General features: G+C 32.3%; 12 protein-coding genes and 1 non-coding gene across 13 annotated transcripts; 5 read left to right on the top strand and 8 right to left on the bottom strand. All coding sequences in view use genetic code 12, as the record gives it.

Annotated features, from left to right (window-relative positions):
• Positions 1–255: 255 nt before the first annotated feature.
• Positions 256–2,232, top strand: CTRG_02211 (Zn(2+) transporter; the record flags this gene model as incomplete). Its single annotated transcript, XM_002547868.1, has 1 exon — positions 256–2,232. The coding sequence occupies one exon, from the start codon at positions 256–258 to the stop codon at positions 2,230–2,232; it is 1,977 nt and encodes a 658-aa protein (XP_002547914.1).
• A 228-nt stretch (positions 2,233–2,460) lies between these two features.
• ARG8 (acetylornithine transaminase) lies at positions 2,461–3,807 on the top strand (the record flags this gene model as incomplete). The annotated part of the gene is made up of 1 exon (XM_002547867.1): positions 2,461–3,807. The coding sequence occupies one exon, from the start codon at positions 2,461–2,463 to the stop codon at positions 3,805–3,807; it is 1,347 nt and encodes a 448-aa protein (XP_002547913.1).
• Positions 3,808–3,869: 62 nt separating this feature from the next.
• CTRG_02209 (leucine-rich repeat domain-containing protein) lies at positions 3,870–6,011 on the bottom strand (the record flags this gene model as incomplete). Its single annotated transcript, XM_002547866.1, has 1 exon — positions 3,870–6,011. One exon carries the CDS (start codon positions 6,009–6,011, stop codon positions 3,870–3,872), a length of 2,142 nt encoding a protein of 713 aa, XP_002547912.1.
• A 270-nt stretch (positions 6,012–6,281) lies between these two features.
• CTRG_06415 lies at positions 6,282–6,397 on the bottom strand. The gene has a single exon. It is a non-coding gene; the product is annotated as a tRNA-Leu (tRNA).
• An 867-nt stretch (positions 6,398–7,264) lies between these two features.
• PPG1 (putative serine/threonine-protein kinase) lies at positions 7,265–8,473 on the top strand (the record flags this gene model as incomplete). The annotated part of the gene is made up of 1 exon (XM_002547865.1): positions 7,265–8,473. One exon carries the CDS (start codon positions 7,265–7,267, stop codon positions 8,471–8,473), a length of 1,209 nt encoding a protein of 402 aa, XP_002547911.1.
• Positions 8,474–8,633: 160 nt separating this feature from the next.
• CTRG_02207 (ubiquitin-like protein) lies at positions 8,634–8,855 on the bottom strand (the record flags this gene model as incomplete). Its single annotated transcript, XM_002547864.1, has 1 exon — positions 8,634–8,855. One exon carries the CDS (start codon positions 8,853–8,855, stop codon positions 8,634–8,636), a length of 222 nt encoding a protein of 73 aa, XP_002547910.1.
• Positions 8,856–9,632: 777 nt separating this feature from the next.
• SSK2 (mitogen-activated protein kinase kinase kinase) lies at positions 9,633–14,093 on the top strand (the record flags this gene model as incomplete). The annotated part of the gene is made up of 1 exon (XM_002547863.1): positions 9,633–14,093. One exon carries the CDS (start codon positions 9,633–9,635, stop codon positions 14,091–14,093), a length of 4,461 nt encoding a protein of 1,486 aa, XP_002547909.1.
• A 92-nt stretch (positions 14,094–14,185) lies between these two features.
• Positions 14,186–14,563, bottom strand: IMG2 (mitochondrial 54S ribosomal protein mL49; the record flags this gene model as incomplete). Its single annotated transcript, XM_002547862.1, has 1 exon — positions 14,186–14,563. The coding sequence occupies one exon, from the start codon at positions 14,561–14,563 to the stop codon at positions 14,186–14,188; it is 378 nt and encodes a 125-aa protein (XP_002547908.1).
• Positions 14,564–14,765: 202 nt separating this feature from the next.
• On the bottom strand, positions 14,766–16,307 carry CTRG_02204 (uncharacterized protein; the record flags this gene model as incomplete). The annotated part of the gene is made up of 1 exon (XM_002547861.1): positions 14,766–16,307. The coding sequence occupies one exon, from the start codon at positions 16,305–16,307 to the stop codon at positions 14,766–14,768; it is 1,542 nt and encodes a 513-aa protein (XP_002547907.1).
• Positions 16,308–16,458: 151 nt separating this feature from the next.
• On the bottom strand, positions 16,459–17,694 carry CTRG_02203 (uncharacterized protein; the record flags this gene model as incomplete). The annotated part of the gene is made up of 1 exon (XM_002547860.1): positions 16,459–17,694. One exon carries the CDS (start codon positions 17,692–17,694, stop codon positions 16,459–16,461), a length of 1,236 nt encoding a protein of 411 aa, XP_002547906.1.
• A 1,106-nt stretch (positions 17,695–18,800) lies between these two features.
• CTRG_02202 (uncharacterized protein) lies at positions 18,801–20,258 on the bottom strand (the record flags this gene model as incomplete). The annotated part of the gene is made up of 1 exon (XM_002547859.1): positions 18,801–20,258. The coding sequence occupies one exon, from the start codon at positions 20,256–20,258 to the stop codon at positions 18,801–18,803; it is 1,458 nt and encodes a 485-aa protein (XP_002547905.1).
• Positions 20,259–20,646: 388 nt separating this feature from the next.
• CTRG_02201 (uncharacterized protein) lies at positions 20,647–23,763 on the bottom strand (the record flags this gene model as incomplete). Its single annotated transcript, XM_002547858.1, has 1 exon — positions 20,647–23,763. One exon carries the CDS (start codon positions 23,761–23,763, stop codon positions 20,647–20,649), a length of 3,117 nt encoding a protein of 1,038 aa, XP_002547904.1.
• A 1,803-nt stretch (positions 23,764–25,566) lies between these two features.
• On the top strand, positions 25,567–27,861 carry CTRG_02200 (uncharacterized protein; the record flags this gene model as incomplete). The annotated part of the gene is made up of 1 exon (XM_002547857.1): positions 25,567–27,861. One exon carries the CDS (start codon positions 25,567–25,569, stop codon positions 27,859–27,861), a length of 2,295 nt encoding a protein of 764 aa, XP_002547903.1.
• Positions 27,862–27,998: the final 137 nt, after the last annotated feature.

Here is a 27,998-nt window from a genome sequence, read left to right as displayed (position 1 = left end):
TTAATTCCTGTATTGTGTGGTTTGTAACATGTTGACATGTAAAGTAAAACAAGGAAAGGGGGAAGAAAAGAATTCATAATTTGATATGAAATTTGGTCTTTGGTGTAGACACGTCTATTTTGGTATCAACAAAATTTTTTTGTTCTTTTTCGTCAAAGTTGTGACTAAAAAAAAAAGCAACATGACTCTGCTGTCATTTAAACTACAATTTAACAAGAAATAGGGTCCACAAATAGACATACTACAAATTGAAATATGGCTGATGAAAAGAGACCAGAACAGGATAATATGGGGTTTGACCCTCCTGATTTTAGTCGTACCTTTGAAGAATCACCACGGATTTCTTATACCGAAATACCAATTATATCAGAACCTGAAGATGAACTCCCGGTTACCCCAGTTCAACCACAAATATCAGTAGGTGATCGAACAAGTAATATTGGGTTTTTAGCAAGTGCAAATTTTTCTACAGATTCTTTAAATGATGCATCAGGACCACCAATGGACTACTATAGTGGTTATAGCAATAATTTCAACAATAATTCACCTAGAAGATATTCTAATTCTTCAACTTCGACGACAAACACCACCAACATGCCTACATCAATGTATCGTACTACTTCTAATACTCGTTCACGTCCATTGTCTGCATTTTTAATGGACTCTGGGAATGCAATTTCAGAAGATGGTCAACCAGTAGTTCCACTGTTTAATAATACCCCAAGATCAAGAAATTCATTTACTTTCAATGTTAAGACACCAACTGCCACAACATTTACTCCACCTCAACAATCTTCAAGTAGTTATCGTTCTTCTTCACCAACACGACAAACATCTCCACTGAGAATCAATAAACATTATCGATCAGGATCACCAGTAAGAAGAGGTTCATCACCTACAAAAGTTGCCAATCCTTTTAATTTCAACTCCCAGGATTTAATGTTTCAAAATAATAATGGATCTAGTCAAACTCTACAGGTTAAACCAGCACATAGAAAAGGTCACAAGTATAAACATTCTTCTATATCTATGAATCTTTTCCAAGAACCTCCACCAATTAATCTTGGTGATGTTCAATTAGTTGCTATACCTGATCTGTATCCAATTCCTAATTATAAAGAAACAATTGCATCAGTTACTCCCAATCAAAAATTTAGATTTCTTTGGTCAATTTGTCATTTAGGATTATCTATTGTTATTTTTGGATTAGGTTTTAAGTTTAAACTTTCTGCATTGTCCACATTGGCACATTTAGTATTTTACGATTCGTTAGGGTCTTTACTTATTGTATTTGTGGATGCTATGTCAAATTTCGAAGTTTGGAATAAATCATCAATTGCATATCCATTTGGATTGGGAAGACTTGAAGTGTTGGTTGCTTTTGCTTTAAGTACATCTTTGGTTATGGTTGGATTTGATTTGTTTAGTCATTTCATTGAAGAGTTTATTGTTTTATGGGTAGCCACAGATAATCATAATGATCATGAACATCTGTCACATCATGTTCATGCTGAACCTGGAAGTGACGAAGGAAATTGGTTTGCATATATGGGAATACTTGTTGTCACAATGATTGTTTCATTAATTTCATCCAATTATATTTTAACGTATGATAGAATTAGTGAGATGATGAATAATCAAGAAAACAATGTATTCAACAATAGTTTATATCCTAGTAACAGTAACAGAGGAAATGAAAAGAACACCTCACAACAAAAACAAAAGTTGAAGCAAGTTATTGATGTTTGGAAAAAGAATCCTACTCATTTGATTACTTTGACTTATACATTGTTTTTGATTATATCACCACTTGTACCACAAAGTTTAACATCTGAATTGGCTATTGATATTAATGAATTTGCTACAATTACAGTTGCTTTACTACTTTGTTATAATGGTTGGAAATTGGTTAAATTATTGGGTGGTATATTGTTGTGTTCATTCCCATATTCCGATTATGATTATAATGTTGTTAGGGCAAACATTACTGATCAAATATTACTGAAGGATTTCTTCAAACAAAGTTATAAAATTGAAAAATTTTTCATTACAAAATTCAATTATAAATTGTTTGTTGTTGGTATGAAGATTGAAATGAAGGGAGCCAATTCAGATGAAGAAGTCCGTATGAGATTTGAAGTCAACAGAATTATTCGTAGAGAATTAGAACAATTGGAAGGATCAAACAATCATTTAACTGCTGAAACTACAATTGATATAGATAGATTTTGATGATACATAGATTTTGAACTAAAATATATCAATCGCCGCATTCATTTCCCAATTAGGAAATTTTTTTATGAGTAATAATTGATTAAGCGCGCTCAACAAATATTCATCGAATTATAAATTAAACGGGGAAGAAAAAATTTTCACCTCTCTTTTTATTACTCTTTCTTTTTCTTCTTCTTCTTCTTCTTTCCTATTTGATTAACAAATACCAACCCATTTGAATTATCAATGTTGAAATACACTACTAGAAGTTTATTGAAGAAACAACTCTTAACTCCAAGAGCAACAACATCGTTGAATTTAAAATTTTACTCGACTTCAATTCCTGATGCCAATGAAAATTCCAATACTGGTAAATTCATTGATTCTACATCTAAACCATATTCAGTTACTACATATGCTAGACCAAATTTAGTTTTAACTCATGGTAAAGGATCATATATTTATGATTTAGAAAATCGTGAATATATTGATTTTACATCAGGTATTGCCGTTACATGTTTAGGACATGCTAATGAAGAAGTCAATAAAATTATAAATGAACAATCATCAAAATTATTACATTGTTCAAATTTATATTATAATCAACCAGCAGGAGAATTATCTGAAAAATTAGTTAATAAAACTAAAGAAAATGAAGGTATGAAAGATGCAAGTAGAGTATTTTTATGTAATTCAGGTACTGAAGCTAATGAAGCAGCATTAAAATTTGCTAGAAAATATGGTAAATCCATTAATTCTGAAAAATATGAATTTATAACATTTGAAAATTCATTTCATGGAAGAACTATGGGTGCTTTATCAATAACTCCAAATCCTAAATATCAAAAACCTTTTTCACCTTTAATCCCAGGAGTTAATGTTGCTAAACCAAATGATATTGAAAGTGTTAAACAATTAATTAATAAAGATAAAACTTGTGCTGTTATAATTGAACCTATTCAAGGTGAAGGTGGAGTTAATCCAATTGATGAAAAATTTTTAATTGATTTAAGAAAATTATGTAATGATAATGATGTTTTATTAATTTATGATGAAATTCAATGTGGTTTAGGTAGATCAGGTAAATTATGGGCTCATTCTTGGTTACCAAAAGAAGCTCATCCTGATATTATTACAATTGCTAAAGCTTTAGGTAATGGTTTCCCAATTGGTGCTACTATGATTACTGAAAAAGTAGAAAATGCTTTACAAGTAGGTGATCATGGTACTACTTATGGTGGTAATCCATTAGCTTCTGCAATTGGTTCATTTATTGTTGAAAAAATAGCAAATAAAGAATTTTTGAATTCTGTTCAATTAAAATCAAAAATATTTGTTGATGGTTTACAAAAAATTGCTAGTGAAAATCCAAATGAAATTATTCAAGTTAAAGGTAAAGGATTATTACTTGGTTTACAATTTAAACCTGAATTTGATATTGGTAAAGTTGTACAAAAATGTAGAGAAAATGGTTTGTTGGTTATCACCGCCGGTATGAACACTGTTAGACTTGTTCCTGCTTTAAACATCCCAGATGAAGCAATTAAAGAAGGTCTTGACATTCTTAGTAAAAGTATTGCAGAAAGTAAGTAGACAGAATATTGAGTAATAGAAATATATGTTTATTTTGAGTTATAGAACAAGAGGAGTTATAATTACCTGTTCAACTTTCGAATTTTTCTTGGTTTCAACAAAGACGTATCCATGGATTCCGATAATATGTTTTCCTCTATGTATAATCGTTGAAAATTAGGCTTGATAGTCAATTCATCGAATAGTACTTTAGCATCTTTAGCAGCTAATTGATTACCTTTCACATCAACTATTAGAATAGCATCACTGAATAGTTTTCCTTGGTATTCATGCAAGTTACTAATAAAATCATCAAACTTATTATACGAAAGATCTAATTCTCTAAGATTTTCAAACTTTGCAAATGAACCATCAATGGATGATATTTGACAACGACTCAATGCTAATTCTTCTAATGATCTAGGAAAATTCTTCAAGTCTAAGAAACCCAATGGATTTTCATTCAAATTTAAATATTTCAACTTGATACAATCTGTTAAGCACAGTTTATCAATCCAAGTTGGTGAAATCTGATTACACCCCAAACTAAGAAACTCTAATTGTGTCGGAATAGTAGATATACTATTACTCTTTCCCAATAAATTTTTATCTAGAACTAATTGTTTTAAGTTATCTGGAAATTGCACAACTTCAGTCAACTTATTATATGACAAGTCAAGGAATTGTAATCTTTTGGGGAATTTAAAACCTGGTGATATCTCTGAGATTTTATTATGAGATAAATATAATGTCTCAATACCATTTGGTAACATTACATTATAACCTAGTATTTTAAAATTGTTTCCACATAGCTTTACTCTTACAAGCTTGAGTGGATTCCAAATAATAACCCTCAAAAGGGAGCAAAACAACATTGTTAATTCTGTCAATGAGTCAGGAAGAGTATATATAAATTCATTGGTATATTGTTCACCGCTAATATGAAGTTCACTAAGATTTACTAAATCTTTCAAATATTGTAAAATGTTAGTTGGCACTTTATTCAAAGTTAATTTTGTTATAGTTTGAGGAATTGATCCTATTATATTTAACAGGGGTACTTCACTGATATGTAGAATACTAAGTTTATCAAATTTAGTAGTTTCGAAATCAATCCAGAATATTTCATAGCTATTCCGTTCTCCTCGTATTCCTAACTCTGTTAATTCACTTGGAAATGTCTGTTTTTTCACCAACCATGAATTTCTTAAGTAAGTAGAAGGTAGAATCAAATGACGTAATGATTTAGGAAATGACCAAAGAGGGTCATAATAATGAGGTTTTCGAGTTAATCTTCCTTTGAATTGTAAAGTGGTTAATTTGGGACACATTGAAGCTAAATTTTTCACAAACATCATATTCACTTGTTCAACTTGAATATTGATGATACTTCCAGGGAGATTAAATACAACACGGGATAAACAATAATGAGAATATAACTCTAGAGTTTTTAAATTGTATGTTTCAGATATATCCAAAACATACTTCTTCTCAGCATTTTCATCTTCAACTGAAAGGTTAAGGAACAATGTTTGCAATGTGTCTGGGAGTTCCAATTCCGTTGTATGCATTTCAATAGGTTCTAAGTTACAATGGAAATTTATCAACTGTTGAGGTAGAAACCTAAGATCTTGTGGTTTAATAATCCTATCTAATCTTAAAGAAGTCAAAGAAGGAAATGTTTCCGATATGTTTCTTTCCAAACGATCATTAAAAGCATGAAGACTGGTGACATTTTGAGATACCTCAAACCATGGTAAAGGATCATCTGTAAATATGGGAAATCCAACCTCTATAGAATCAAATGAAAATGGATTATTCTTGTATTTTTTAAGAAACTGAGCCGTATTGGATTTATACATTTTTAATTGGTCAAAAATGAGTTGTATTTTCACGCCTTTCAAACATTCTGGACATTTATCAATCAATTCAAATACATCGAATGGGTTTCTGATGATCAAATTTTTCACAATAATAGATGGTTTGGATTTAAGTAAATCTAAATATGCTGATGGTGAATTAATTGAAGATTTATGTATTTCATAAAGTGGATCTAATGCAATCAGTGAATAATCAGAATCTTCAATGGTGACAGTCGAATACAAGGTTCTTAAAACAATGTCACCGATTTTGGGATAATCTTGAAGTTTAGATAATGTATAATTATCAAGATAACTAGCAATAGTCTCAACTAGCTCGTATGGCAAATCTTGAAACTCAGTCATGGTATCTTTTCTGTTACTATATATCAAAATCGAAGTAGTAAGAAAGATAAAAGAAAAGCTCACTGCTATTCAATATCATACGACTATTCTATTATAAAATCGGATCTAAGTTCTCCATTAACATGAAACCAGGGCTTCAAACAAAAGTTCAATCCTTAAAAAAAAAATAGAAATCCGAACAAAGCTGTTAAGACGACACCAGTGAAATAAGGTTTGATCCAATTAGATATCAGTCCAATAGACTGTGAAGGATTTTTTTTAAAAAAATAATGACACCGACGAGATTCGAACTCGCGCATCTTACGATAGTAGAAACCTCTGAATTAATCAGAAGAAGAAATCAAGTTCTTGAGTCTACCGCCTTAGACCAACTCGGCCACAGTGTCTTTTGTATGACTTCAAAATGTCATCTGCATTGACTAGTGTTCTTACTAGTAAGACAATATCTATCAATTTTGCATCACGTGATACATATTTGACATGACAAAATAATGCCATTTTTAATCTTCAATTAATATTTTGCGATATCAGACAGTTGTAAATAATTGTAATATTGGTAAAATTAATTTAAATATTGAAGCTATTCCTTGTTGTCCAATATTAATCAATATGTCTGTTTAGTGAAGAAATTGTTCGAAAATTTTATGAAAATAAAATAACGAGCTTATAAATTTTGTCCATATTGATTAGAAAATAATATGCTTTCATTCTTACACTGTCTCAAAAAAAGACTACTGGTAATGCTACATACTTTAGGACTTCTTAGAATATATACTAATTTTCTTGAGACACATGTCAATCGTGGGGATTAATATTCTGTGTACACAAATTATCTTGTCCATCGCTAGATCTGACCCCAAAGAAAACAAGCGAGAGATAACTTCGACAAAAGCCGGGCCAATCGTGCGCCCAAAATGAAGAACAACAACAAAAAAAAAAAATTTGAAAACAAAAAAAATTCTGTCAACTAACCAAAACCCACCAAGTCCCTTCATTATCAACATCAACAAAAAAAAAGTACAAACATAGTTATACTTCTGAAGTGTTGCATATATTTTTCATTAGGACAGCTCCACATCTATTTTCATCGTGACATACAGACACATCTTCATTTATTAGATTTATTTATCTTTAATTATTTATTTACATTTTTATTATTTTTTTCTTTTTCTTTTTGTTCTTTTTTTTTTTTTTGGAACTGTCATTCATCGTGAGGTTACATTCTATTTATTACCGACATTTATTTGTAGGATATGACGATACCATTCAAAATACCGATATCAGATTTAGACTATTGTCTTGAACAACTTTTGGAACATAAACCGCCAAAGATATTACCTCCAGATACCATTCAACAACTATGTCATACTTTGAAAACCGAGTTGTTATCAGTACCAAATATCATATCAATACAATCTCCAATATCAGTTGTTGGTGATATTCATGGACAGTTTCATGATTTATTGGAAATTTTTCAAATTGGTGGATCTCCACCAATGACTAATTACTTATTCTTGGGGGACTATGTTGATCGTGGCTATTATTCCGTGGAGACGATTTCGTTGTTGTTGGTTTTAAAGCTAAGATATCCTGAACGAATATTTTTAATCAGAGGAAATCACGAATCTCGTACAATCACCACAAATTATGGATTTTATACTGAAGTTTTAAATAAATATCAAGGATCAGCCGATGTTTGGAATTATATTACTGATTTATTTGATTATCTTCCCTTGGGAGCTACTATTGATGGTAAAATATTTGCATGTCACGGAGGGTTGTCGCCAAGTTGTCAACAATTGGATCAAATTAGAGCAATCGATAGATTTAAAGAAATACCACATGATGGAATAATGGCTGATTTAGTATGGAGTGACCCCGATATTGCTATTCTGGATTTCAAGTTGAGCCCTCGTGGAGCAGGATACTTGTTTGGAAATGATGTTATTGATAAATTTTGTAATGATAATAATTTAGTACAGATGATTCGAGCTCATCAATTATGTAATGAAGGTTATACTAGTTATTGGAAAGGAAAGTGTTTAACTGTATGGAGTGCTCCTAATTATTGCTATAGATGTGGTAACCGTGCCAGTGTACTTGAGATTTTGCATTCAAATTATGAGAACAAAAATGGCTTAGAGGAAGATGATAAGGAAGAAGACGCGTTCAATGATTATGATTTAGATTCATTCAAACTGATTGGGAATGAATATAAAGATTTCAAGAGCCGATTCAATAATGGTTCTAAATTGCATAAACAACAAGGGGTGTTACCAGGTCAATTTTTCAATATCTTTGAGGCGTCCAAGGAGAATGACGAAGATACTATTCAAGGTAAAAGTGTGAATGGGATTAATTTTGATGACGAATATTTGATCAAAAATGGTTCTAATGGTGATTTCTTTGCTTCATTTTTCCAAGAACGCCCTACACGTACACATGTTGAATACTTTTTATGATGATGATTTTAATTTAGTTTTGTTTTCATTTCTTGTTCATGACTGACGTATTATTCCATTTTTTTTTGTTGTTGATTTCATTTTGTTGATTTCTATATAGAGTTTTTTTTTATTTATCGTTAATTTTGTAATATTTAATTTCTAATCATCAATCAACCACTCATCCATAATATAGTTCGAAATTAAAGCCATCGTGCACTTCATAATCCTCTAAAGTGATATGATCTTTGTATACTTGGTAACCTTTTTTTAAGATGAGTTTCTCTGCTGGAGTACCAATTTGTAAAGCCAATATTTTCTTTACATCACCAATAGTATCTGTGGGTAAGCATTTAAGTTTTATCTTTTTACCCAATCTATCATTTGCCTGTATTTCAATCATTTTCTGGTGCTGTTGTATTCGTTGTGAATGGAAGCCCTGTATTATTTGCAACACTACTGGTTGTAAATGGGGTGGTGATTTTTTCTTTTCTTACTGAGACAACACACTTTTGGTTGTAAGAATGAATATTTTCGGGATCAGGTACACGTCTTCTCTCTTTTTTTTTTGCATAACCAAAGCAAAGCAAAAAAAAAAAAATGGACAATCCCAGCCAAAATGGAAGTCGAAGTCGAAGTCGAAGTGCAATTGACTACGGTACACTCCAAATAGACAACACTCGTGCATACTACACAACCAATTATACATTTAGCTGTAATTATTAACAAACCATTACAACAGCTAGTTACCAACCATCCATTCAACCATCCAATCACTACCAACAAACGAGACAAAACGTACAGGGTTGATTTAACTTCATATTTGTTTAACTTTATTATTTACAGAGAAGCAAAAAGACAAAAAGAAGAAATCCGCCTTAAACACAATTTTTTTTTTTTTTTTTTTTTTGTAATTTGCTTTTTGTTTTATTTTGGCTTTTTAAAAATTTTAAAACTGTAAATCAAATCAATTAAAGGAAATCAAATTTTCATAAACCTTTTAAGAAAAAGGTCTATTTTTACTTTTTACAATAGGCAAACATAGAACATTACTTACTTACTCAGTCACATCCACGTATACTAATCCTATTGAATTTTATATCTTCTTTGAAATATTATAGAACCAGTCCATCCTTTTTTTTTCTTTTCCCACTTTCCCCCTCCAAATTAATCCATCCTAATGTCTAATTCACCTATAACGCCGGATGGGCCAGATAAACCAAGTAATGTACTGACAGACCCACTAACAGCACCTGTTGGTGCCAATCAATTGAATAATGTCGACAGTACAACAACTACTCCCACGGCACATCCACATAGAGTTTCATTTAGTGATAGTAAACCAGTTACCACTCCAAATTCAAGAAAACCTTCACTATTGCGCAAGGCGTCCCTGAATAATGTTCTGCCACACGATCATGAGAATAAACAACGTCCCATACTATCCAATAGTAACAATAGCAGTACCCATAGTATCCATAAAATTGACACATCAACCTCACGTCCAAACCATATAGCTATCTATCAGAACAATAATACGGTTGATGGAGAACTCAAATCATTGGACAAAACTACGCTTTCTCCTTCGGCCACAAATGGGAAACATTTTAATTTATCAATACCCCCATCTAGATCAAGAGATAAATCACCTGCTGGAAGTATAAGTGGAAGTAGCAGGTCTAGATCATCATCCAATAAGCTTCATAGTTCTGCCACAGGTGCCACAAGTAGCCATTCAAATTCATTATATGTCGCCCAAGAGAAGGCATATTTGCGTAAGATGAGAAACCAACAAGATAATGATTATTATTCCAAGGGTATATCTGGAGCCAATGAACCGCAAGCAGAAAACGAAGAAGAGGAGGAGGATGAGGAAGATTTATTAACCGTAGAAGGTGGTGACAATGCTAATCTACTTGCTGCTATTGATGATGACAAGTACCAGATTGACTACAGTATAGCATTGTCGTTGATGAAGAATTCCAATGTTAATTTACGCAAGATAGCTAATTTAAAATCAGATGAGACCGATGATCCCGCTGTGATTGAACGTTTGGAATGGCAATCAATGCTTACGTCAGTTTTGACTGGTGATGTGGTCAAAAGTGAAAAGACAAAAATTATCAACATCAACAACCCCGATAGTACACAGGATTCTTATGCCCATTCTACTTTCAAGGACAATTTGTGGTTTGGAATTAGAGCTAAAATGTTTCATCGAACTGAAGATGAACAACGTAAGGTGGTTGGTTACAGAAGAACATTGGTTGACCAATTGATTGATGATATCATGCTGTTTGAAGTTGTCTATGATAACGTGACGCAGAACCCAATTAGAGAGCAAGTACAGAAGGTGTTAGATAGATATGATCAAGCATGCAGTTTATGGAAAACCGCCGAGGATATGTATAATGACAAACCGGCATGTCGCAGTGAAGAATTCCAAAATAGAATTGATGCATTGACAGCTTGGGTTACAATTACTGATGCTATTTCTAGAGAAACCAAATCATTACGTCTTTGGATTGGTAACGATGAGTTGGATATCACAAAATCACCAGTTGAAACCCCATCTGCCGAGCCATCATTATCTGCCTCATCCTCCGTAAGTTCAGATTCTTCAAACAGTAAGATTGTCAAGAAAATATTTGATGATGATAACAAATCACTTGCCGAACGTTTAATGAAAGAGAAGGATGTTCAAACGATTTTCAGAAAAAGAGTTTTTAACCCATTGTCTCCATGGATGATAAAATCTAAAGACACGTATATTAGATTGGGAAGTATGTTTGAGACAATGAAACTACCTGATTATTTGCATGATTTGTTGCAAATATGTATTATACCTGTTAAATTGATCAAAGAGATCATTATTGTACGATTAAGTTATGCTGTAAAATTACAAAACCCCACTTTAATGATGATAGACCAGATGCTTGAAGATTTTGAATCTTATACAAAGATTGCATTAGAAGTTAAGAGTGGGTTACTGGAATATAAAAGACCAGATAAAGATTCCAAGTGGCTTTTGAGTGATTTGTTTGATGCTGAGCTCCAAGATTTCGACAATGTTGTTTTGAAGAGTGTACGATACTACTTGGTATTACTTAACAGGAAACTTTTAGATAGTTCCAGATCTCCAACCACATTCAGAACATTTAAAGAACCAGAAGTTTTAGAAGGTGCGTGGGCATTCTTAAAACCTTTGGGTCATTCTATTGATGGTGGTAGTGTCGTAGTTGCCGAAGAAATCACTCTTTTAGCACTGAGACTTATCCACAGATTACTGGCGTATTTCAACCATCAAATAAGAGAACCCGCATATACGGGTCAGGAACAAGATTTGATTAGATGGTATACTTCGACATCTGAGAATTTTGGTCAATTGCGCCGTAAACTAGCCAGATTTACTGGTGAAATTTCCAAGAGTTTTAATAACTCTATATGCTATGAACTCCCCAGCCAAGCGGATGGTACTAAAACTTTGTTGGATATTTTATTAGCCACCAACCATTTCTTAGTTTATACTGGAACTGTTGAAACTCAAGGGACTTATTTTTTTGCCAGTTCTGAGTTAATGGGAAATAAACTGGAGATTTTAAGAATATTAAGCGGGTCTTATGTTGGATTGGATTATAGTACTGAACAACTGCATTTCACACGATTATTAACTTTGATTCAACCGGATACCACGGGCCAGAGTTCTTTTGCTAGTAGTCATTTCGAGCCAGAGCCATTTAATGATCCTGAAACCGAGTATGCTTATGTATTAGCATTATGTCCTATGAAACCAATTGTTTGGGAAGGTCAAGTTGTCCATGTAGACATTGATTCTGTACCAATAACCGATATGAATAATGGTCAATTGGTGGTAATTTCCAAGGTTCCTTATTTTAATTTAGATGTGATTGGAGAAAGATTCCTTGACTTGATTGCTGATGTATCTGGAGGTAACGCTGGTTTGAAATTAATTGAAACCAGATGTTCGTTAGCTAAAGTGCAACAAGAATTAAAGAAGATGAATCGAGCTTTTTTCAAAATGTGTTTATCAGTACTAGATGGGGTACAAATTGTAAAGAATAAAATCTATGAGCTTGATCCACAAGGCGAATATCAATCATTGATTAATACTTATTTCATATATGCCCGTGACCATGGCAAGAATTATATCAGGGGATTGGATCCACAACGAAAACCCATTGTTATTATGAGAATGATTCAATTATCTATTGACTGGGTGAGTTTTATTTGTGACGATTGTATTCCAACCGATAGAAAAACATTTAGATGGTGTGTTTTGGCGTTGGAATTTGCCATGGATATGATTCGTGGGATTAATATTTTCCTATTATCTGATCAACAATTTAGAATATTGAAGATGAAAGTCGCAAGATGTATGTCATTGTTGATATCACATTTTGATATCATGGGTGCAAGATCTAGTGAAGCAGAGAAGAATAAATTATTGAAATGGTCTTCACAACGTCATAATATCAGCACTTCTCAAAACGATGATGAATATATGCGTAAAGCTTATCATGATGAATTGATGGGACAAATTGAAGAAATTGAAAACTATAGAAACGAATTGCTGGAAGAATTGCAATCTGTGGGTAGAGTTTTAGATGTGAGTGATCTGGAATATCATTTTGTTACGCTATTAGCTTCATCATTCTCAAGTGTTTCTATTAGATGGCAAAAGGGACAATGTATCGGAAGAGGTACGTTTGGATCTGTTTATTCTGCTGTTAATTTGGATACTGGTGGTGTAATGGCTGTTAAAGAGATTAGATTCCATGATAGTCAATCGATCAAAACAATGGTTTCCCTGATTAAAGAAGAAATGACTGTTTTGGAAATGTTGAATCATCCAAACATTGTTCAGTATTTCGGGGTTGAAGTTCATCGTGATAAAGTTTATATATTTATGGAGTTCTGTGAAGGTGGTTCACTTGCGGGATTATTAACTCATGGTAGAATTGAAGACGAAATGGTTATCCAAGTGTACACTTTACAAATGTTGGAAGGTTTAGCTTACTTACATCAATCTGGAGTTGCTCATAGAGATATTAAACCAGAGAATATATTGTTGGATCATAATGGTGTTATCAAGTTTGTTGATTTTGGTGCTGCTAAAGTGATTGCCAATAGTGGAAGAACTAGAAGTGGCACAGCCAACCTTTCACTTCGTAGATCCATTCAAAGTAATAATGGTGGTAGCAATGGTCAACAACAAGAAGATAATTTGAATTCTATGACGGGTACACCAATGTACATGTCCCCAGAAGCTATTACTGGTGCTGCCACAGAAAAAAGTGGAGTTGTTGATATTTGGTCATTGGGATGTTGTGTTTTAGAAATGGCCACAGGAAGAAGACCATGGGCTAATTTAGATAATGAATGGGCTATAATGTACCATATTGCAGCTGGCCATAAACCACAGCTTCCATCTCCAGAACAATTGAGTCAAGAAGGTAGAAATTTCTTGGCCAGATGTCTTGAACACGATCCAGCAAAGAGACCAAGTGCTGTTGAGTTATTATCTGATCCATGGATGGTTGACATTAGGCAACAAGCATTTGGTACTTCTGATCTAGTAACTACACCATCATCTGAAATATCAGGTCCTATTCCTGAATAAAACTGAATGAATGAATATATATATATATATATATATAATATAAAAGATGTATATTTACAAGATTGCCACCTTCTTCTCTCTATGTGCCAGTTTTAATTTACGTATTTATCTAAAACTTCTTTAACTTCTTTAACAACATTACCTTTAATATTTAAAATGCCAGCAGTTGTATTCATAGTAGTTTCCAATTTCACACTATCATCACCAATTAATTTCAATAAATCAGAACGGAATTGGATTAAATCACCTTTAATTTTTCTAATTTCTGTAATTTGTTTAGTATTTGAAATCTTTAAATATACTGGCCAATGATTATATTTTGATTTAGGTATAAAATAATTTCCTTTACCAAATCCATTATTTGGTAAATTTGAAGATTTAATTTGATCAAGACTTGGGAATTTATAAAGTTGAACTTCTGGTTTTGGTGCTTTTACAGCATATCGTGTTAATATACTTGTTGGTCTCATTATTTAATCTATTAGTTGATTGAACTACTACTAGTGGTTGGTATTGATTGGTTGATGAATGAAAAATTTTCCCCTTGTAGATTTTTTTTTGTTCCATTTCGCACGCCAATTATTAAATAAGGAAACAAAAAAGTCGTGTATAAATGTACAGAGATATGTATGTATATAAGGAATAATTTTGCAACTATGTATACTTTGGGGACTAATGAGACCATAATCTAATCATTTTATCTTTACCACCAGAAGCGACTCTTTTACCATCTAAACTCCAATCAACAGCATAGACTTCATCAGCATGCCCAGGTAAATCAACACTTAATTTTTTAGTTCTAATATCCCAAACTTTTAATGTGGTATCTTTGGAACAACTAACTAATAATCTATTATCAGCAGACCAAGCAGTTTGATAAACTGGAGCAACATGACCTCTAAGAGTACTTATAAAAGTACCTCTTATACCATCCCATAATTTAATTGAATTGTCAAATGAACTAGATACAACATATCTTCCATCAGGTGAGAAATTAACATGATTAACTAATTTTTGATGACCCGTCATTCTTAATATTGGTTTTGAAGATTTTAAAGGTTCCCAGAAATACATTGTAAAATCATCACTTGCAGTAACTAATCTTTCAGTGATAACACCATTTAATTTAGCTACTTTTTCATAATTTTGTAAAGCACGAGATCTTAATTCTTCAGGAGAATATTCTGTACTTCTTGTAGTTGTATGATCAAATCCACCTTTACGTAAAACATAATCTGTTGATAAAGATAAATGATTAACCCAATGAGCATGACTTTTCAAAGTTTGAATACATTTACCATTAGCTGAAATATCCCAACTTTTAATAGTTTTATCATGTGATGCACTATAAACAATATTTGAACCTGACCATTTAACACAACTAACTGCATTAGTATGTCCACTCATTGTTAAAACACAATTTCTACTAGTAGTATCCCAAACTTTAATTGTGCCATCTTTAGATCCAGATACTAATCTTGGTTGATCATTAACTCCAACTAAATGTAAAGGTTCCCAACTTAATGAACTGACCCATTTAGAATGTCCAACAAGTGGTTTACCTAAAGATTTCCCAGTTTTAGCATCCCATAATCTAATAGTATTATCCATAGATCCAGTTGCTATAATTTTCCCATCAGGTGAATAAGTTACACATAAAACCCAATTAGTATGACCACTTAAAGTAACTAATGGAGTTTGAGTATTACAATCCCATATACGAGCAGTTGAATCCCCAGCTCCTGAACACATACGACTTGAATCATTTGGAGAAAATGCAATACATAATATAGTTGATCCATGACCTGCTATAGCTGCATTTGATCTAGTTATTGGTTTAACTTTAAATATAGCTCTTGGAGTATAAACTAAAGTTAAAAAATCTTCAGTTGTTTTAATACCTGGTTTTAATACTGAATGATATAAATTATCTTTAATATCAATTAATTTATCATTATCTTCTGAATTTAATAAAGAAAATGTATATGGTACTGGATCATCTGATTCTCCTTGTAAATTATTTAATAATTCTTCTAATTGTTTTTCAGTAATTCCTCCAGGTACTCTAATTGAACCTCCTGTTGATTCACCAGTATCTGATGCTTGGAATTTTATAAGTACATTTGGTAAATCTTCAGGTATTAAATCTACTTCTCTGACTTTCTGAGCTTCTCTTTTTTGCTTCTTAGAAGGTGGTGGAATAACAGTAGCCATGGGAGTGTATGTGTTGTTAGGTTATATATTGAAGAAGAGCAAATTGAAAAATTTCTACAAAAAAAAAAAAAAAAAAAATTAAAGTGTGAGATGAGATGTGGTTGATAAATAATCAATGATGTTTTACCACTTGAGTACAAAAATCGTATATTTAGTTCTTTGAGGTATTCACAGTTTTAATAAAAGAACTATCACCTTCTTTATCTGAATCTTCAATTATTTCATTATCAACATCCGTGTCAGTATGATCAGGGACAGCTTTGTTTGGAATCGTCAATAAACCACCATCCATGTCATTACCATCTAATACTGTATATTCATCAACATTTGGAGATGATGAAATAGGAGGTCTTTCTTCAATTATTTCTGATAAATCACGAAGAGAATATTTTCCATCGAAGTTATCATGGGTGCTATTCTCATAGTAGAATTGACTATCAATATCAAAATATACCGAAGGTAGACTTTTATTCTCTACAATAACTTCAGCAACGTAGACTAATTTTAATTGTGATTTTTCAATTGTAATAAGTTTAGGTTTTCCAATAACTTGTTGACTTTTTCTAAATTGAGGTGAATTATGATACCAATCTTGATAGAATAGAATTTTCAAATCATTTAAATTTTTATGAATATTAAACGGAGATAACACAACTCTACCTTTATCAGTAAATGATTGAAATGAAGTAGATTCAATCAGATCTTGACTTTTAGTTTTATAAGGTCGAAATTTTGTATCTAAATAACCTAGTAGAAAAATCAAGGCATTTTCATGAAGACATTTATTCCTTAAATTTGAAATTAATGATGCCACATGAGATTCATATTTTATTATAGGACTTGTTTTTAATAAATCTGTATTTTGAGGTAGTTGTGGTATTGGTTTTGGATCAGTAGTTGATGATTGTTTATTTTCTATAATTGTATCATTAACTTCAATATGATGTTTCAAAATCATATCTTCATAAATTGAAGATAATTCCAATTTATACATTTTTAATAATTCATGAAATTCATTAATTATAACCATAGTATTTGTTTCAAGATTACATTTAATTAAAAATCCATATAATTTAGCAAATGAATCAAGTTTATAATGAGTGATATTTTTCAACCACGATTCTTCATATTCAGGTTGTTGTTTAAGAAAATAAAATGGAAACTTAGTCAATGTATCAATTATCAAAACCGGTTTATTATCTTTCAAATGGGATGATATTAACGAAATTAAAACAATGTACATGCCATTACAACTTGGTGATGATTGGAAATCATAAATTCTTGACTTCACTTGTGTCTGATGTAGAATATTATCCAATGTTGGTATTGACGTGGATAAATTACCATAAGCTTGTTGCAGTTGTATGATATTCTCTAACAATACCATAACGAATGATGTTGATTCCCTGTTTAGTAATAGAGTGATCTAGTTGTTGATGATGATGATGATATCAAAGCAACGCGTCGTTTATTCATTTTTGTTTAACTCTGTCGAGTCGTGTAAATACCACCAATAATACACAGCCAGAAGACGAAGGTATCTTGGTGTGGTATTGACGTTGAAGAGTGTTATTCTTTTTGAAGAATCACGATGTTCATACATATCTCTATAGTAATCAAAAATAGGTCTTAAATACAATAAAGTAAAATACATATATTAAAAACAAATTAACTATGCTAGAATATACAATGTAGTTAACCATTGGAATTCCAGCAAGTGTGATGCAGTAAAAGACGTGGGTCACTATACCAATCAACTGCTGGAATGCCAACGTAAATATCCAAAAACTCCCATTAGCTAGATTTAACAAGTTATTTGCTTCAGATTATCCACGATGCATTGCCTCACTCTAAAACGTAAACTGAACTCATAGTAACTTAAAAGTTCCCAGAATAAAAAGAATAAATGAAAGAGAAAGGAAGAATACGGGAAATTATTCCCCTTTTTATAGGCCAACAATTAAACACCCCTTTCCCATTTCTCCTTTCCCCTTTCTTATCCCAACCTCAGCACCTGGAGATTATTGTTAATTAGTTGGGCGGATAGATACTTTAGTTTACAACAGACACGACCCGTAGTCAGTGGCATTTCCCATATATTATTAAACATGAACCATTAACAAACCTTTAAGAAGATAATTTATCATTGCATATATTTGTGTTGTTGAACACGTAGAATATTGATACATACTCTAATACTGCAGTTAGAGTGGAGTAGTGCCTATAGTTGCAAAACAGAATCACATGACCAAGATCACGTCTAAAACAGTCAACATATCTTAACAACTTGATAAGGAATCACGATTTTCCAATTTCAGAGGACTATGGATAGAGGCTGGTTATTTCTATATTGTGAATTAATGCATAGCTCATTAATGAAGTAACAACAATTCAATACTTGGAATTAGAAACAGTCAAGTAATCAAAAAGGTACGATGATATTATACTTTTTTTCTTTGTTAAATATCTCTATCCATTTATGTACATAATTTATTACAATTCTTTACCGACTTCAATGATTGAATTAATTAAATCATCGATAATTTCATTTGTTAAAGTAGGAGAATTGAAAACCACCCGGAAGAATTCTCCTTGAGAATCATCGACTGGATTCGGACTAAAATCAACCAAATATTTACCCAACTTGTGTAATTTTCTTGATATGAATCTTGTTATTTCAGTATTATCTCTAGTTGATACACTCGGAGGATGATAATAGAAACAAACTTGAAGACATTGTGGAGATTGAGGTCCAACTACTTTAAAATCATCGTTGCTCTTGATTTTATCAACAAAATATTCCATTATTTTATATGCGTGATCAACTCTCTTTGCAAAACCTTCTTTACCATAATATAACCAACCCAAATAGAATTTAAATGCATCACTTCTTCTACCACATCCCATAGTACCATCAGCAAGATCATAATTTTCATCATCTCCCAGTTCTCTACCATGGAACAAATATGGAGCTTTCAAAGACATGGCAGTTTGGAAATTAGATACATCTGGTAATAATAAAAATGAACAAGTATTTGGAATACCTAACATTTTATGAGGATTAACTGTAATGGAGTCAGCATATTGACAGCCATTTAATCTATTCTTATATTTCTCAGAAAATATGACATTACCTCCCCAAGATCCATCAATATGGAAATGAATGTTGTGTTTCTTTGCAATTTTGCTAATTTCAACAAATGGATCATATGAACCAAAAACAGTGGTACCAGCAGTAGCATTAACATATAATGGAGTATAACCATCAGCTTTAGTTTTTTCAATGATAGCTTCCAATTCTTGAACATCCATTACACCATCTTCATCAACGTTAACTTTAAAGACATTTTCTGCACCCAAGCCGAGCAATATAGCAGCTTTTTCAACAGAATAATGAGAATGCTTACTACTATATATGGCAAACTTATAACCAGCATTACCTTTAGTTTTAGTATCTGGATATTTCAAAGATCTAGCCAATTGCAAACTAGTAATATTTGACCAAGACCCACCACTAAAAGTCAATCCACCGCAGGTTTCGTTCTCATAAAATAAACTAGCATATTTCTTACCAATATAATTTTCAAGTACTGATAATACTGGAGAAACAGTATAAACATGAGAATTTGTATTTAACATACTCAATAAAATATCAGAAATCACACCAATTGGATTATTTGAAGCATATAATTTATCCAAAAATCCAGGATTCCAAGTATTAACAGAATATTTTAATACTTTATCAATGATTTCAAACAATTTAGTTTCAGAACATGGCTCATCTAAATTATCATCTTGAATGAATTCTTGTTTCAAAAATTTAGGTTCATGGAACGTTCCCAAGGATTGAGGATTATAATTTGATGATTTTGGATCTGCTTCATCAATATAAGCAAGCAAACGAGGCTTTAATTCAGTTAATAACTTATCCAACTCTTCAGCAGTATTCATTGTGGATGGTGTTCAATTAGGACTAGTTTGGAATTAAAGTTGTTGGAGGAAAATGATTTGTTAAAATTTTTCATTAAAGTTTTTTTTTTTTTGGTTCCGAATCCCGTTGCGTAATTATGCAGCAGCCACAGTTTTTTTGCGGCACAACGGATCGAGCTACAACATCATCACCGAATCAATGAAAACTAGAGTGTTGATACTCAAATATGATACACTTCTGGCGGAATATTTTTGACTAGGAATGATAAGTCTACAACTATACTTTAGATATTGGGGATTCTTTCAAACAAATCATAGAAATACTTCAAATAATAGTGAATATAACAAGAAAAAATCATGATTACGTACTAATGTAAAAACAGAAATATAATAATTGTCTTAAATAACATTAAATAAACCAAACAAAGAATACAATAACTAAACTAATTAATGGTATTTTGATAATGTAAGACGAATTTTCAACGATGGTTACTGTTGGAGTAGCAAACAATGAAGAACCTGAAATAATGGCAGATGTAACTGTCGTTTGCTGTTGTAACAAGGTACCAGTACTTGTGTGTACTTCACCTTCACCACCTGCTTTCAGGGCATGTTCAACTGTTTGAGCAGCGACAGTGGTTTGGGAAGTTTGAATTAAAGTTGACTTTCTTTCTCCTCCAGTTTGCACACCACCTGTGGATAATGCTAGAGTACTAGTTGTAGATTGCTTAACAATTGATACAACAGTTGTTTTACCACTGGTAGTTGTTGGTTTAACTTCATTGGTAGTTTGATGTTCTTCACCAGATAGTTGAGCACCTCCAGCAGACTCAACTTTAGTAGTCAAATGTTGGCCAGCAGTTTGAATATTGCCAGTAATTGTAACTGTTTCAGTTTGAGCACCAGTGGTTTTTTTGCTAGTTGGTATAGTTAAACCTTTAGTAAATGTAACTTCACCAGTTTCAGTTTGTACTCTAGTTTCACCTTGTATGGTTGTAACTGTTGTACCAACACTCTTCGTAGACACCGCATTTATAGTTTCCGGACCTGTACCAGTAAAAGTTACAGGAACATTGCTTTGTGTGAAAGTTGTCAAAGTAGTGTACAAAGTGTCGGTTTCACTTATAATGGCACAAATAGTTTTAGTTGTTCCCATAGTATTGGTAACAGTACAAGCTGTGGTGTACTCAATTTTAATGACAGATTTTGTTACAGCTTGTGATTCATTTGGTGTTGGTTCAGTAGAAGCTACTTGAATACTTTCACTTGATGATTGCAATGTGGGTTTTACTTCAGACGTTGGTTCTTTTGTTGGACTTGATATAACAGTCTGGCCACTTGACGATTTAAATTTTGATGACTCTTCAATTGAAGATGGCACTTCCATAGTCGATGTTATTTCAGCTGAAGATGATACTGTAACTGTAGATGACTCTTCAATAGATGACAATTCTTCTTTTGATGACGATAATATTTCAATGGAAGTCGATACTTCTATTGATGAAAGAACTGATGATAAAGTTAATTCACTGGAAGATGGTTCGACAACTGTTATTTGACTTGACTCTTTGCCTGATGATGGCTCAATAGATGGCGAAGATACTTCAATACTGGAACTCAACTCAATGGAAGATGATGAAGGTGAAGACGATGATTGCTCTTGTATTGATAAAGAAGATGACTCTTCTAATGTTGAAGATTCTTCAATGGATTTGGTTTCCGATGGTGATAATTTTTCACTAGCAGAAGATGTTTCAGTTGATGAAAATTCTGAAGATGATGACTCAAAGGAAACAGATACCGTAGATTGCGATTCAGATGGTAATTCACTTGATGATAATTCAGCAGAAGTGGAGACTTCACTAATGGAGCTCACCTCAATTGATAAAGAGGATGATTGCTCTTCTACTGACGATTGTTCTTGAGAAGATGTAAATAACAGTTGACTAGTAGTTGAATCTTCAACAGATGAAGTTACTTCTGTAGATTCAATTTCGGAAAATGATGACTCAGTTGATAATGATTCAGAGGAAATGGAAATTGATGATGTAGATTCAGATGTAGATTCAGATGTAGATTCAGATGTAGATTCAGATGTAGATTCAGATGTAGATTCAGATGTAGATTCAGATGTAGATTCAGATGTAGATTCAGATGTAGATTCAGATGTAGATTCAGATGTAGATTCAGATGTAGATTCAGATGTAGATTCAGATGTAGATTCAGATGTAGATTCAGATGAAGAAGACTCTGCCGAAGTAGGTGTAGTTGACGAGAACGCAGATGATGTAACCACCTCGCTGCTGGAACTAGATTTAATTGAGGAGGAAGTATGATCAGATGTTGAGATTTTACTTGTTGATGATGATTCAATAGAGCAAATATCATCAAATGAAATAAACGAAGTGGTAGTAAACCAAGAACCTTCTCCATCAGTTGTAATATCGACAACACCTGTTGCAGTTATATCAGACCCATCACACGCAGTGGTTGTGATTTCTGTGGTGAACTGTGTAGGCTCGTTTCCTGGGGCTTCTGGAGGAACCTTGCATTGAATTTGACAAGCAGCAGGTAAATCACGTTTGGGAACTGGTCCAGTATATTTAACACTGTTGTTTTCATAAAGAATAACTCCACCTTTATTTGTCACAACCTCAAATAAATCAGGATCATACCCTTGTCCAATATGGAAAGTTTGGGAAACCAAAGCAAACCGTAAAGTCAAGATACCGGTTGTAGAATTATACTCAAATGGTGGTAAACCAACTCCGTTAAGAGGCACAACTCCACCAATTGTGTTACCATTACCAAAACCATAAACGTTAAAATTCTTAGGAGGAGTCAGAAATGAAGATATAATTGCTGATTCACCATCAACTAAGTATAAACTCTGGTTTTCTGAAAACTCATGGTTTCCAGGAAAGTAGAGAAGTGAATTTTCTTGAGCAGTAATACACCCAGAACCGTCAATACCATATTTCACTTGAAAGATGTTATTGAAAACACAGACATTTCCATTGTTATTCTTTATTCCACCTCTATCTCCAAAAAAAGCCAATCCTGAAGTTCTTTGCTTTTGATAAAATACTATTAAATTTTCATTGTCGAAGTCTTGAGCATCTATATTCATAAAGGTATCTCCAATACCAGAGTCACTTAGAAACAATTCACCATTATTGGTAAATTTTTGAACTAGAAAATGATGACTAGATTTTTCCGAAGAAGCTTGGGAATTAAATGAAATAATCCCATTGTTTTTAACAATTCCAGTATCAGAGGACACAAGAATATCAAGGGGGGTCGAAGAAGATGTCTGGGTGATATAAAAACCAGCATTTGTCTGAACTTCAAGGGATCCATCTATTGAAAATTCTTTTACATCGAAAATAGATAAGTAGAAGTTTGAAAAAATGGCAGTATCACCATAATCAATTTTATTAATACCACGTACAACAGTATTTTGAGTAATATCCATGGAGACTACCAACTGAAAGAACAAAAATGCACCAAAGAGTAAATAAAGCATCGTGTTAATGGTTGTCAACTATGATTTGTAGGTATATATAAAATAGAAATCCAAAAACAAAAGATTCATCTTATGGAGTTCAACATAGGTATATATATAATATACTTAGAGCTTGATATTGGGGATTTAAATTAGTTCATTTCTTAACCCCTATTAATGTTCAATAAATAATTTTGAACCCACTAGTATCTTTCTTGAGTTCAGCAAAAGTTTACGAATTTTCAATTGTTTGCGTTTAAAGACTATTAAAGTTTAGAGAAATATAATAATTATAATAATATACCACCATATTGAACAAAACATTCTGGTTATATTTTAAAAAATAAAATGATGATCTTTGTTTAATGAATTTGATAAAAGGTACTTACTAAATGGTGCCTATTGTGCATCAGGTGTAATCTATTTTTAGTTCCATTATTATCGCTAATTTAGAGTCTATTTTTAAATCCCCTTGTCCAATTGTTTAATTGTTGTTGTGCTCCTTAAACAAATTCATGAATATTTTCACAGAATCACTCATCGTGCTTCGTAATTTTGATGCTTTGAGGAAATTAATAAGTAACTAATACGGCTTAGATAAGTATTCGTAAATTTAACTGGCAAGAAATTTATATTGAATCATCGAGGCTCAAGAGTGAACTTGATGACGAGGCACTCTACCGTTTGATTGTATAATTACGTCTACATTCTCTCAGAGATTTGTTTTATTTTGCCTGTTGATCAAAATCTAATCTTTTTTGTAATCAAAATAGGTAGAAAAATTATCAGTGATGCAACAGAATTTTGGTAACAACACTTTTGTGAATCTATTATCTGTAGGATTAATGAAAATGGGCATATAGGAAGTTTTCCTCCATTGTCTTATTTTGTGTGAAAATTACCACACAGTATTATTATTTGTAGGTTAACATAAATTGAATACAAGGAACTCATACATCAAACAGTGAAATATCACTGGAATTGAATCAAAAGAACCTACATTTTTAATTTTAGTTTTGGCTTAAAAGTATTGTACTCTCAAAATGCAATTTAACCCCAGTATGAATGCTCATTACCCCTTAGTTCAAACTTTGCTCTGTTATCTCTATTATATTTCACTTTATGTTCTTATTAAAATATATACAAATTTTCAATGTACCTAACCGGTAGGTAATCCCTAATTTTCTGTATATTTCAACTAACGGCTGTTTTAAATACATGAGTTCCATTCAGTGCAATTATGGACCGCAACACTCCCAACCAATGTAGTGTGCCTACCAAAAATGAAGTATGAATTAATCACAATGAATTCCTACAATCTTTTGACTAATTACCAAATCATGGTGTTTGAGTAAAACATCCCAAACCCGACGGTATTAAATAATCAGAATCGTGGATTTCAACTTGGTTCTTTTTTTCCTCCATTCTTCAAGCTCTTACCGTTCATGTAGACCTTCCTAATTCATTCGATTACATAATATCATCTATTTTTAGAAAATACAATCCAGAATTGGTTTAGAATACCACATGTCTCCTCTTCTTTGGATGGAGCTGATTTTTCCATACACCACACTGAACCATTCTTCAAGTAGTGTGGAAGTACCAGTCATGGTTGTTGAGTATTTCATTCTAGTATACTATGGTGTTAGTAACAAGAAACACTCAAGAGGGCCATGTAAATGTATTGCTGATCGTATAATTGTGATAACAATTTACGAATAAACTGTTTTATTAGATCTACTCCACATACTATCTCGTAATGACGCACAGCCTCTGTTTTATCAATTACAAATAGCATGCTTTTTCATTGATTAGCACCCATAAATGTGTATTCTTTTTTCTGAAATAATATATTCACCAAATCTGTTTGTAGTCACCATGAATATATCTGATCTTCCAGTGGAGATAATCAAGATAATTTTTGATTTTCTTCCCAATGAATATTTGGTCCAACTTATCGATATACCCTGCATCAAGAAGTACACAATTTCATCATTTTATTCAACCATAATAATCAGCGGTTCATGGCATATAATTCTGCATTTTCCAACGGTTTCAAATGGAATTCCAGTTTTTAGAAATGCATACAACTATGTTTACTTCCTTCAATTGAACCCAAAACTTTCACCAAGAAAGGTAATAATTCAAGAACCAACAGAAGCCATTGTTTTGCTTAATGAGTTCCCCGAAATCGTTGCGAGATCAAAAGTTGAAATAAATATGTCGGGTAATGAATTAATGTGCACTGATGATATTTCCAAGATACTTGATATAATTTCTTCGGAATCATTATTCAGTAGTCTAAAACTAGAATTGAATTTGAAACTATCATATGCTAATTTTAAAGCAAATATTTCACAGAGATTAACTTCTTTGGCTCTCACTGAAGGATACGGTTTGGAAAAATTGTCCAAGTCTACCAGTTTGACAACTCTTTCAGTTAACTATTTCTTGACTGCATCCGACATCAAGCACATTCCACGTCAGTTACAAAACCTTAAATGTAGTTTCAAGATTGAAGATAGCATTAACTTTATGGCATCTATGAAATGGAAACTGCCCCTATCATTGAGAACGTTGCATATCAGGGAAGCACAATATGATGGGTCAAAAGTTTTGGTTGTTGATATTTCACATTTAAAAGTACTTCAAAAATTCACTATTGAAGAGTATGATTCAATAAATTGTAAATGGGTGTATCCAAAATGCTTAGAAAGCTTTACTTGTTCTTCAGCAAGAATGGTTCCAAGAAATTTGGCAGTGAAACTACCAGAATTATCAAAATTATCAATAGAGAATACTGATGGATATTCCAAAGTTCTTAAATTTATGGCTAGTACATTTCCACCTACTTTAGTTTCATTGGACATTTCACTGGATATATTAGCACATGATAATTATGCGATACAATTGAACTATCCACAGAAAGAAAACACAGATACGAATCTTACTGTTAATTCTTGGGAACTTCCATTTAAAGATAATTTGAAAGAATTGACTATTAGATACAAACCCAGTGAAGAGACAACAGGCATCGATGACATTACAGATAACGACTATTTAAATTATGAAAATTCATTAACTAAAAGAGTACAAAAATTGGGACTATCTGGTCCAAGTCTTAGAACAGCAGTCAATTTTGATTTACCAAGATTACAGAAAATTGATATTAACAAGATTCTGATATTTAAAAACCTTGATCGTCTTTGCTTGTACAGTATGGAGGGAATTGACGTTTTTGATTGTAAGCTACCTGATTCCTTATTGAAATTAGAAATACATCTGTGTCACTTCAAACAGCTACACATAATATCTCCAAATATTATAACATTGAAACTCAGTTATTGTTACAAGATAATAAAATTAGAAACTTCAAACTTCACAATTCCAGCTACTATTGAAAGATTAGGGATTAACCACACTGATATTCGGAAAATCTCAGCAAGGTTCCCTGATGGAATGGAATTGTTGGATCTTTCATACAATAGACATCTCAGTTTCGTTTGTCACTTTCCTGTCTCTTTGAAGTTTTTGCTGTTGACTGAAACATCAATTGGTAAGACAGTTAATTGGATTGGTCAAAATTGTGTTTTACCAACGAAATTAGAAACCCTATACTTGTCATGTGCTCATATCAATGATAAGTGGATTAGAAAGATGAAGCTAAGCGAATGCAAAAAATTAAAAACCTTACTGTTATTTGCTGGGAAATTCAAAAAGCTTGATATAAACTCACTTCCGAAATCATTAGTGGTTTTAGAATTAGGGTGTTGTAGCTTCCAATCAATTGTTGGAAGTTTTAGAAGTTTACCCAATCTTGAATTACTTGGTCTCTTTGCAATTAATTTGCAAGGATATTTTGAAGGTATTGCTAACATTGGGGAAGAAATGTTTTCTGATAACATAAGATTTGTTGATTTACAACGTAATCTGTTATTCACAGATGAATTAGAGTTGATATATAAGGAGTTATTGAAGAAACCATATTTCGAGAGCTTATTGCCAGGAACTTCGTTAATTATTGGGTATAACGATTATGTACAAATGAAAAAGGCAAAACTAGGAGCATATTCCCTGCCAGGAGGCGGAGCTGATTGTTCATTCATTGACTCATTTTAATCGTATAAATGTCGAACTAGTACAACTAGTGTATCTATTCTGTATTGGAAAAAAAAATATATAAATGAAGTACCAAGTTAGTTACATGTATGATTATTTGGAAATGAAAGATAAGGAAGTAACTTCTAGATCAGCAT

Source organism: Candida tropicalis, assembly GCF_000006335.3.
Source record: "Candida tropicalis MYA-3404 genomic scaffold supercont3.3, whole genome shotgun sequence".
NCBI classification, from domain to species: domain Eukaryota; kingdom Fungi; phylum Ascomycota; class Pichiomycetes; order Serinales; family Debaryomycetaceae; genus Candida; species Candida tropicalis.
Note: the sequence above shows the minus strand (reverse complement) of the source record. Positions and strands in the feature narration are given on the sequence as shown.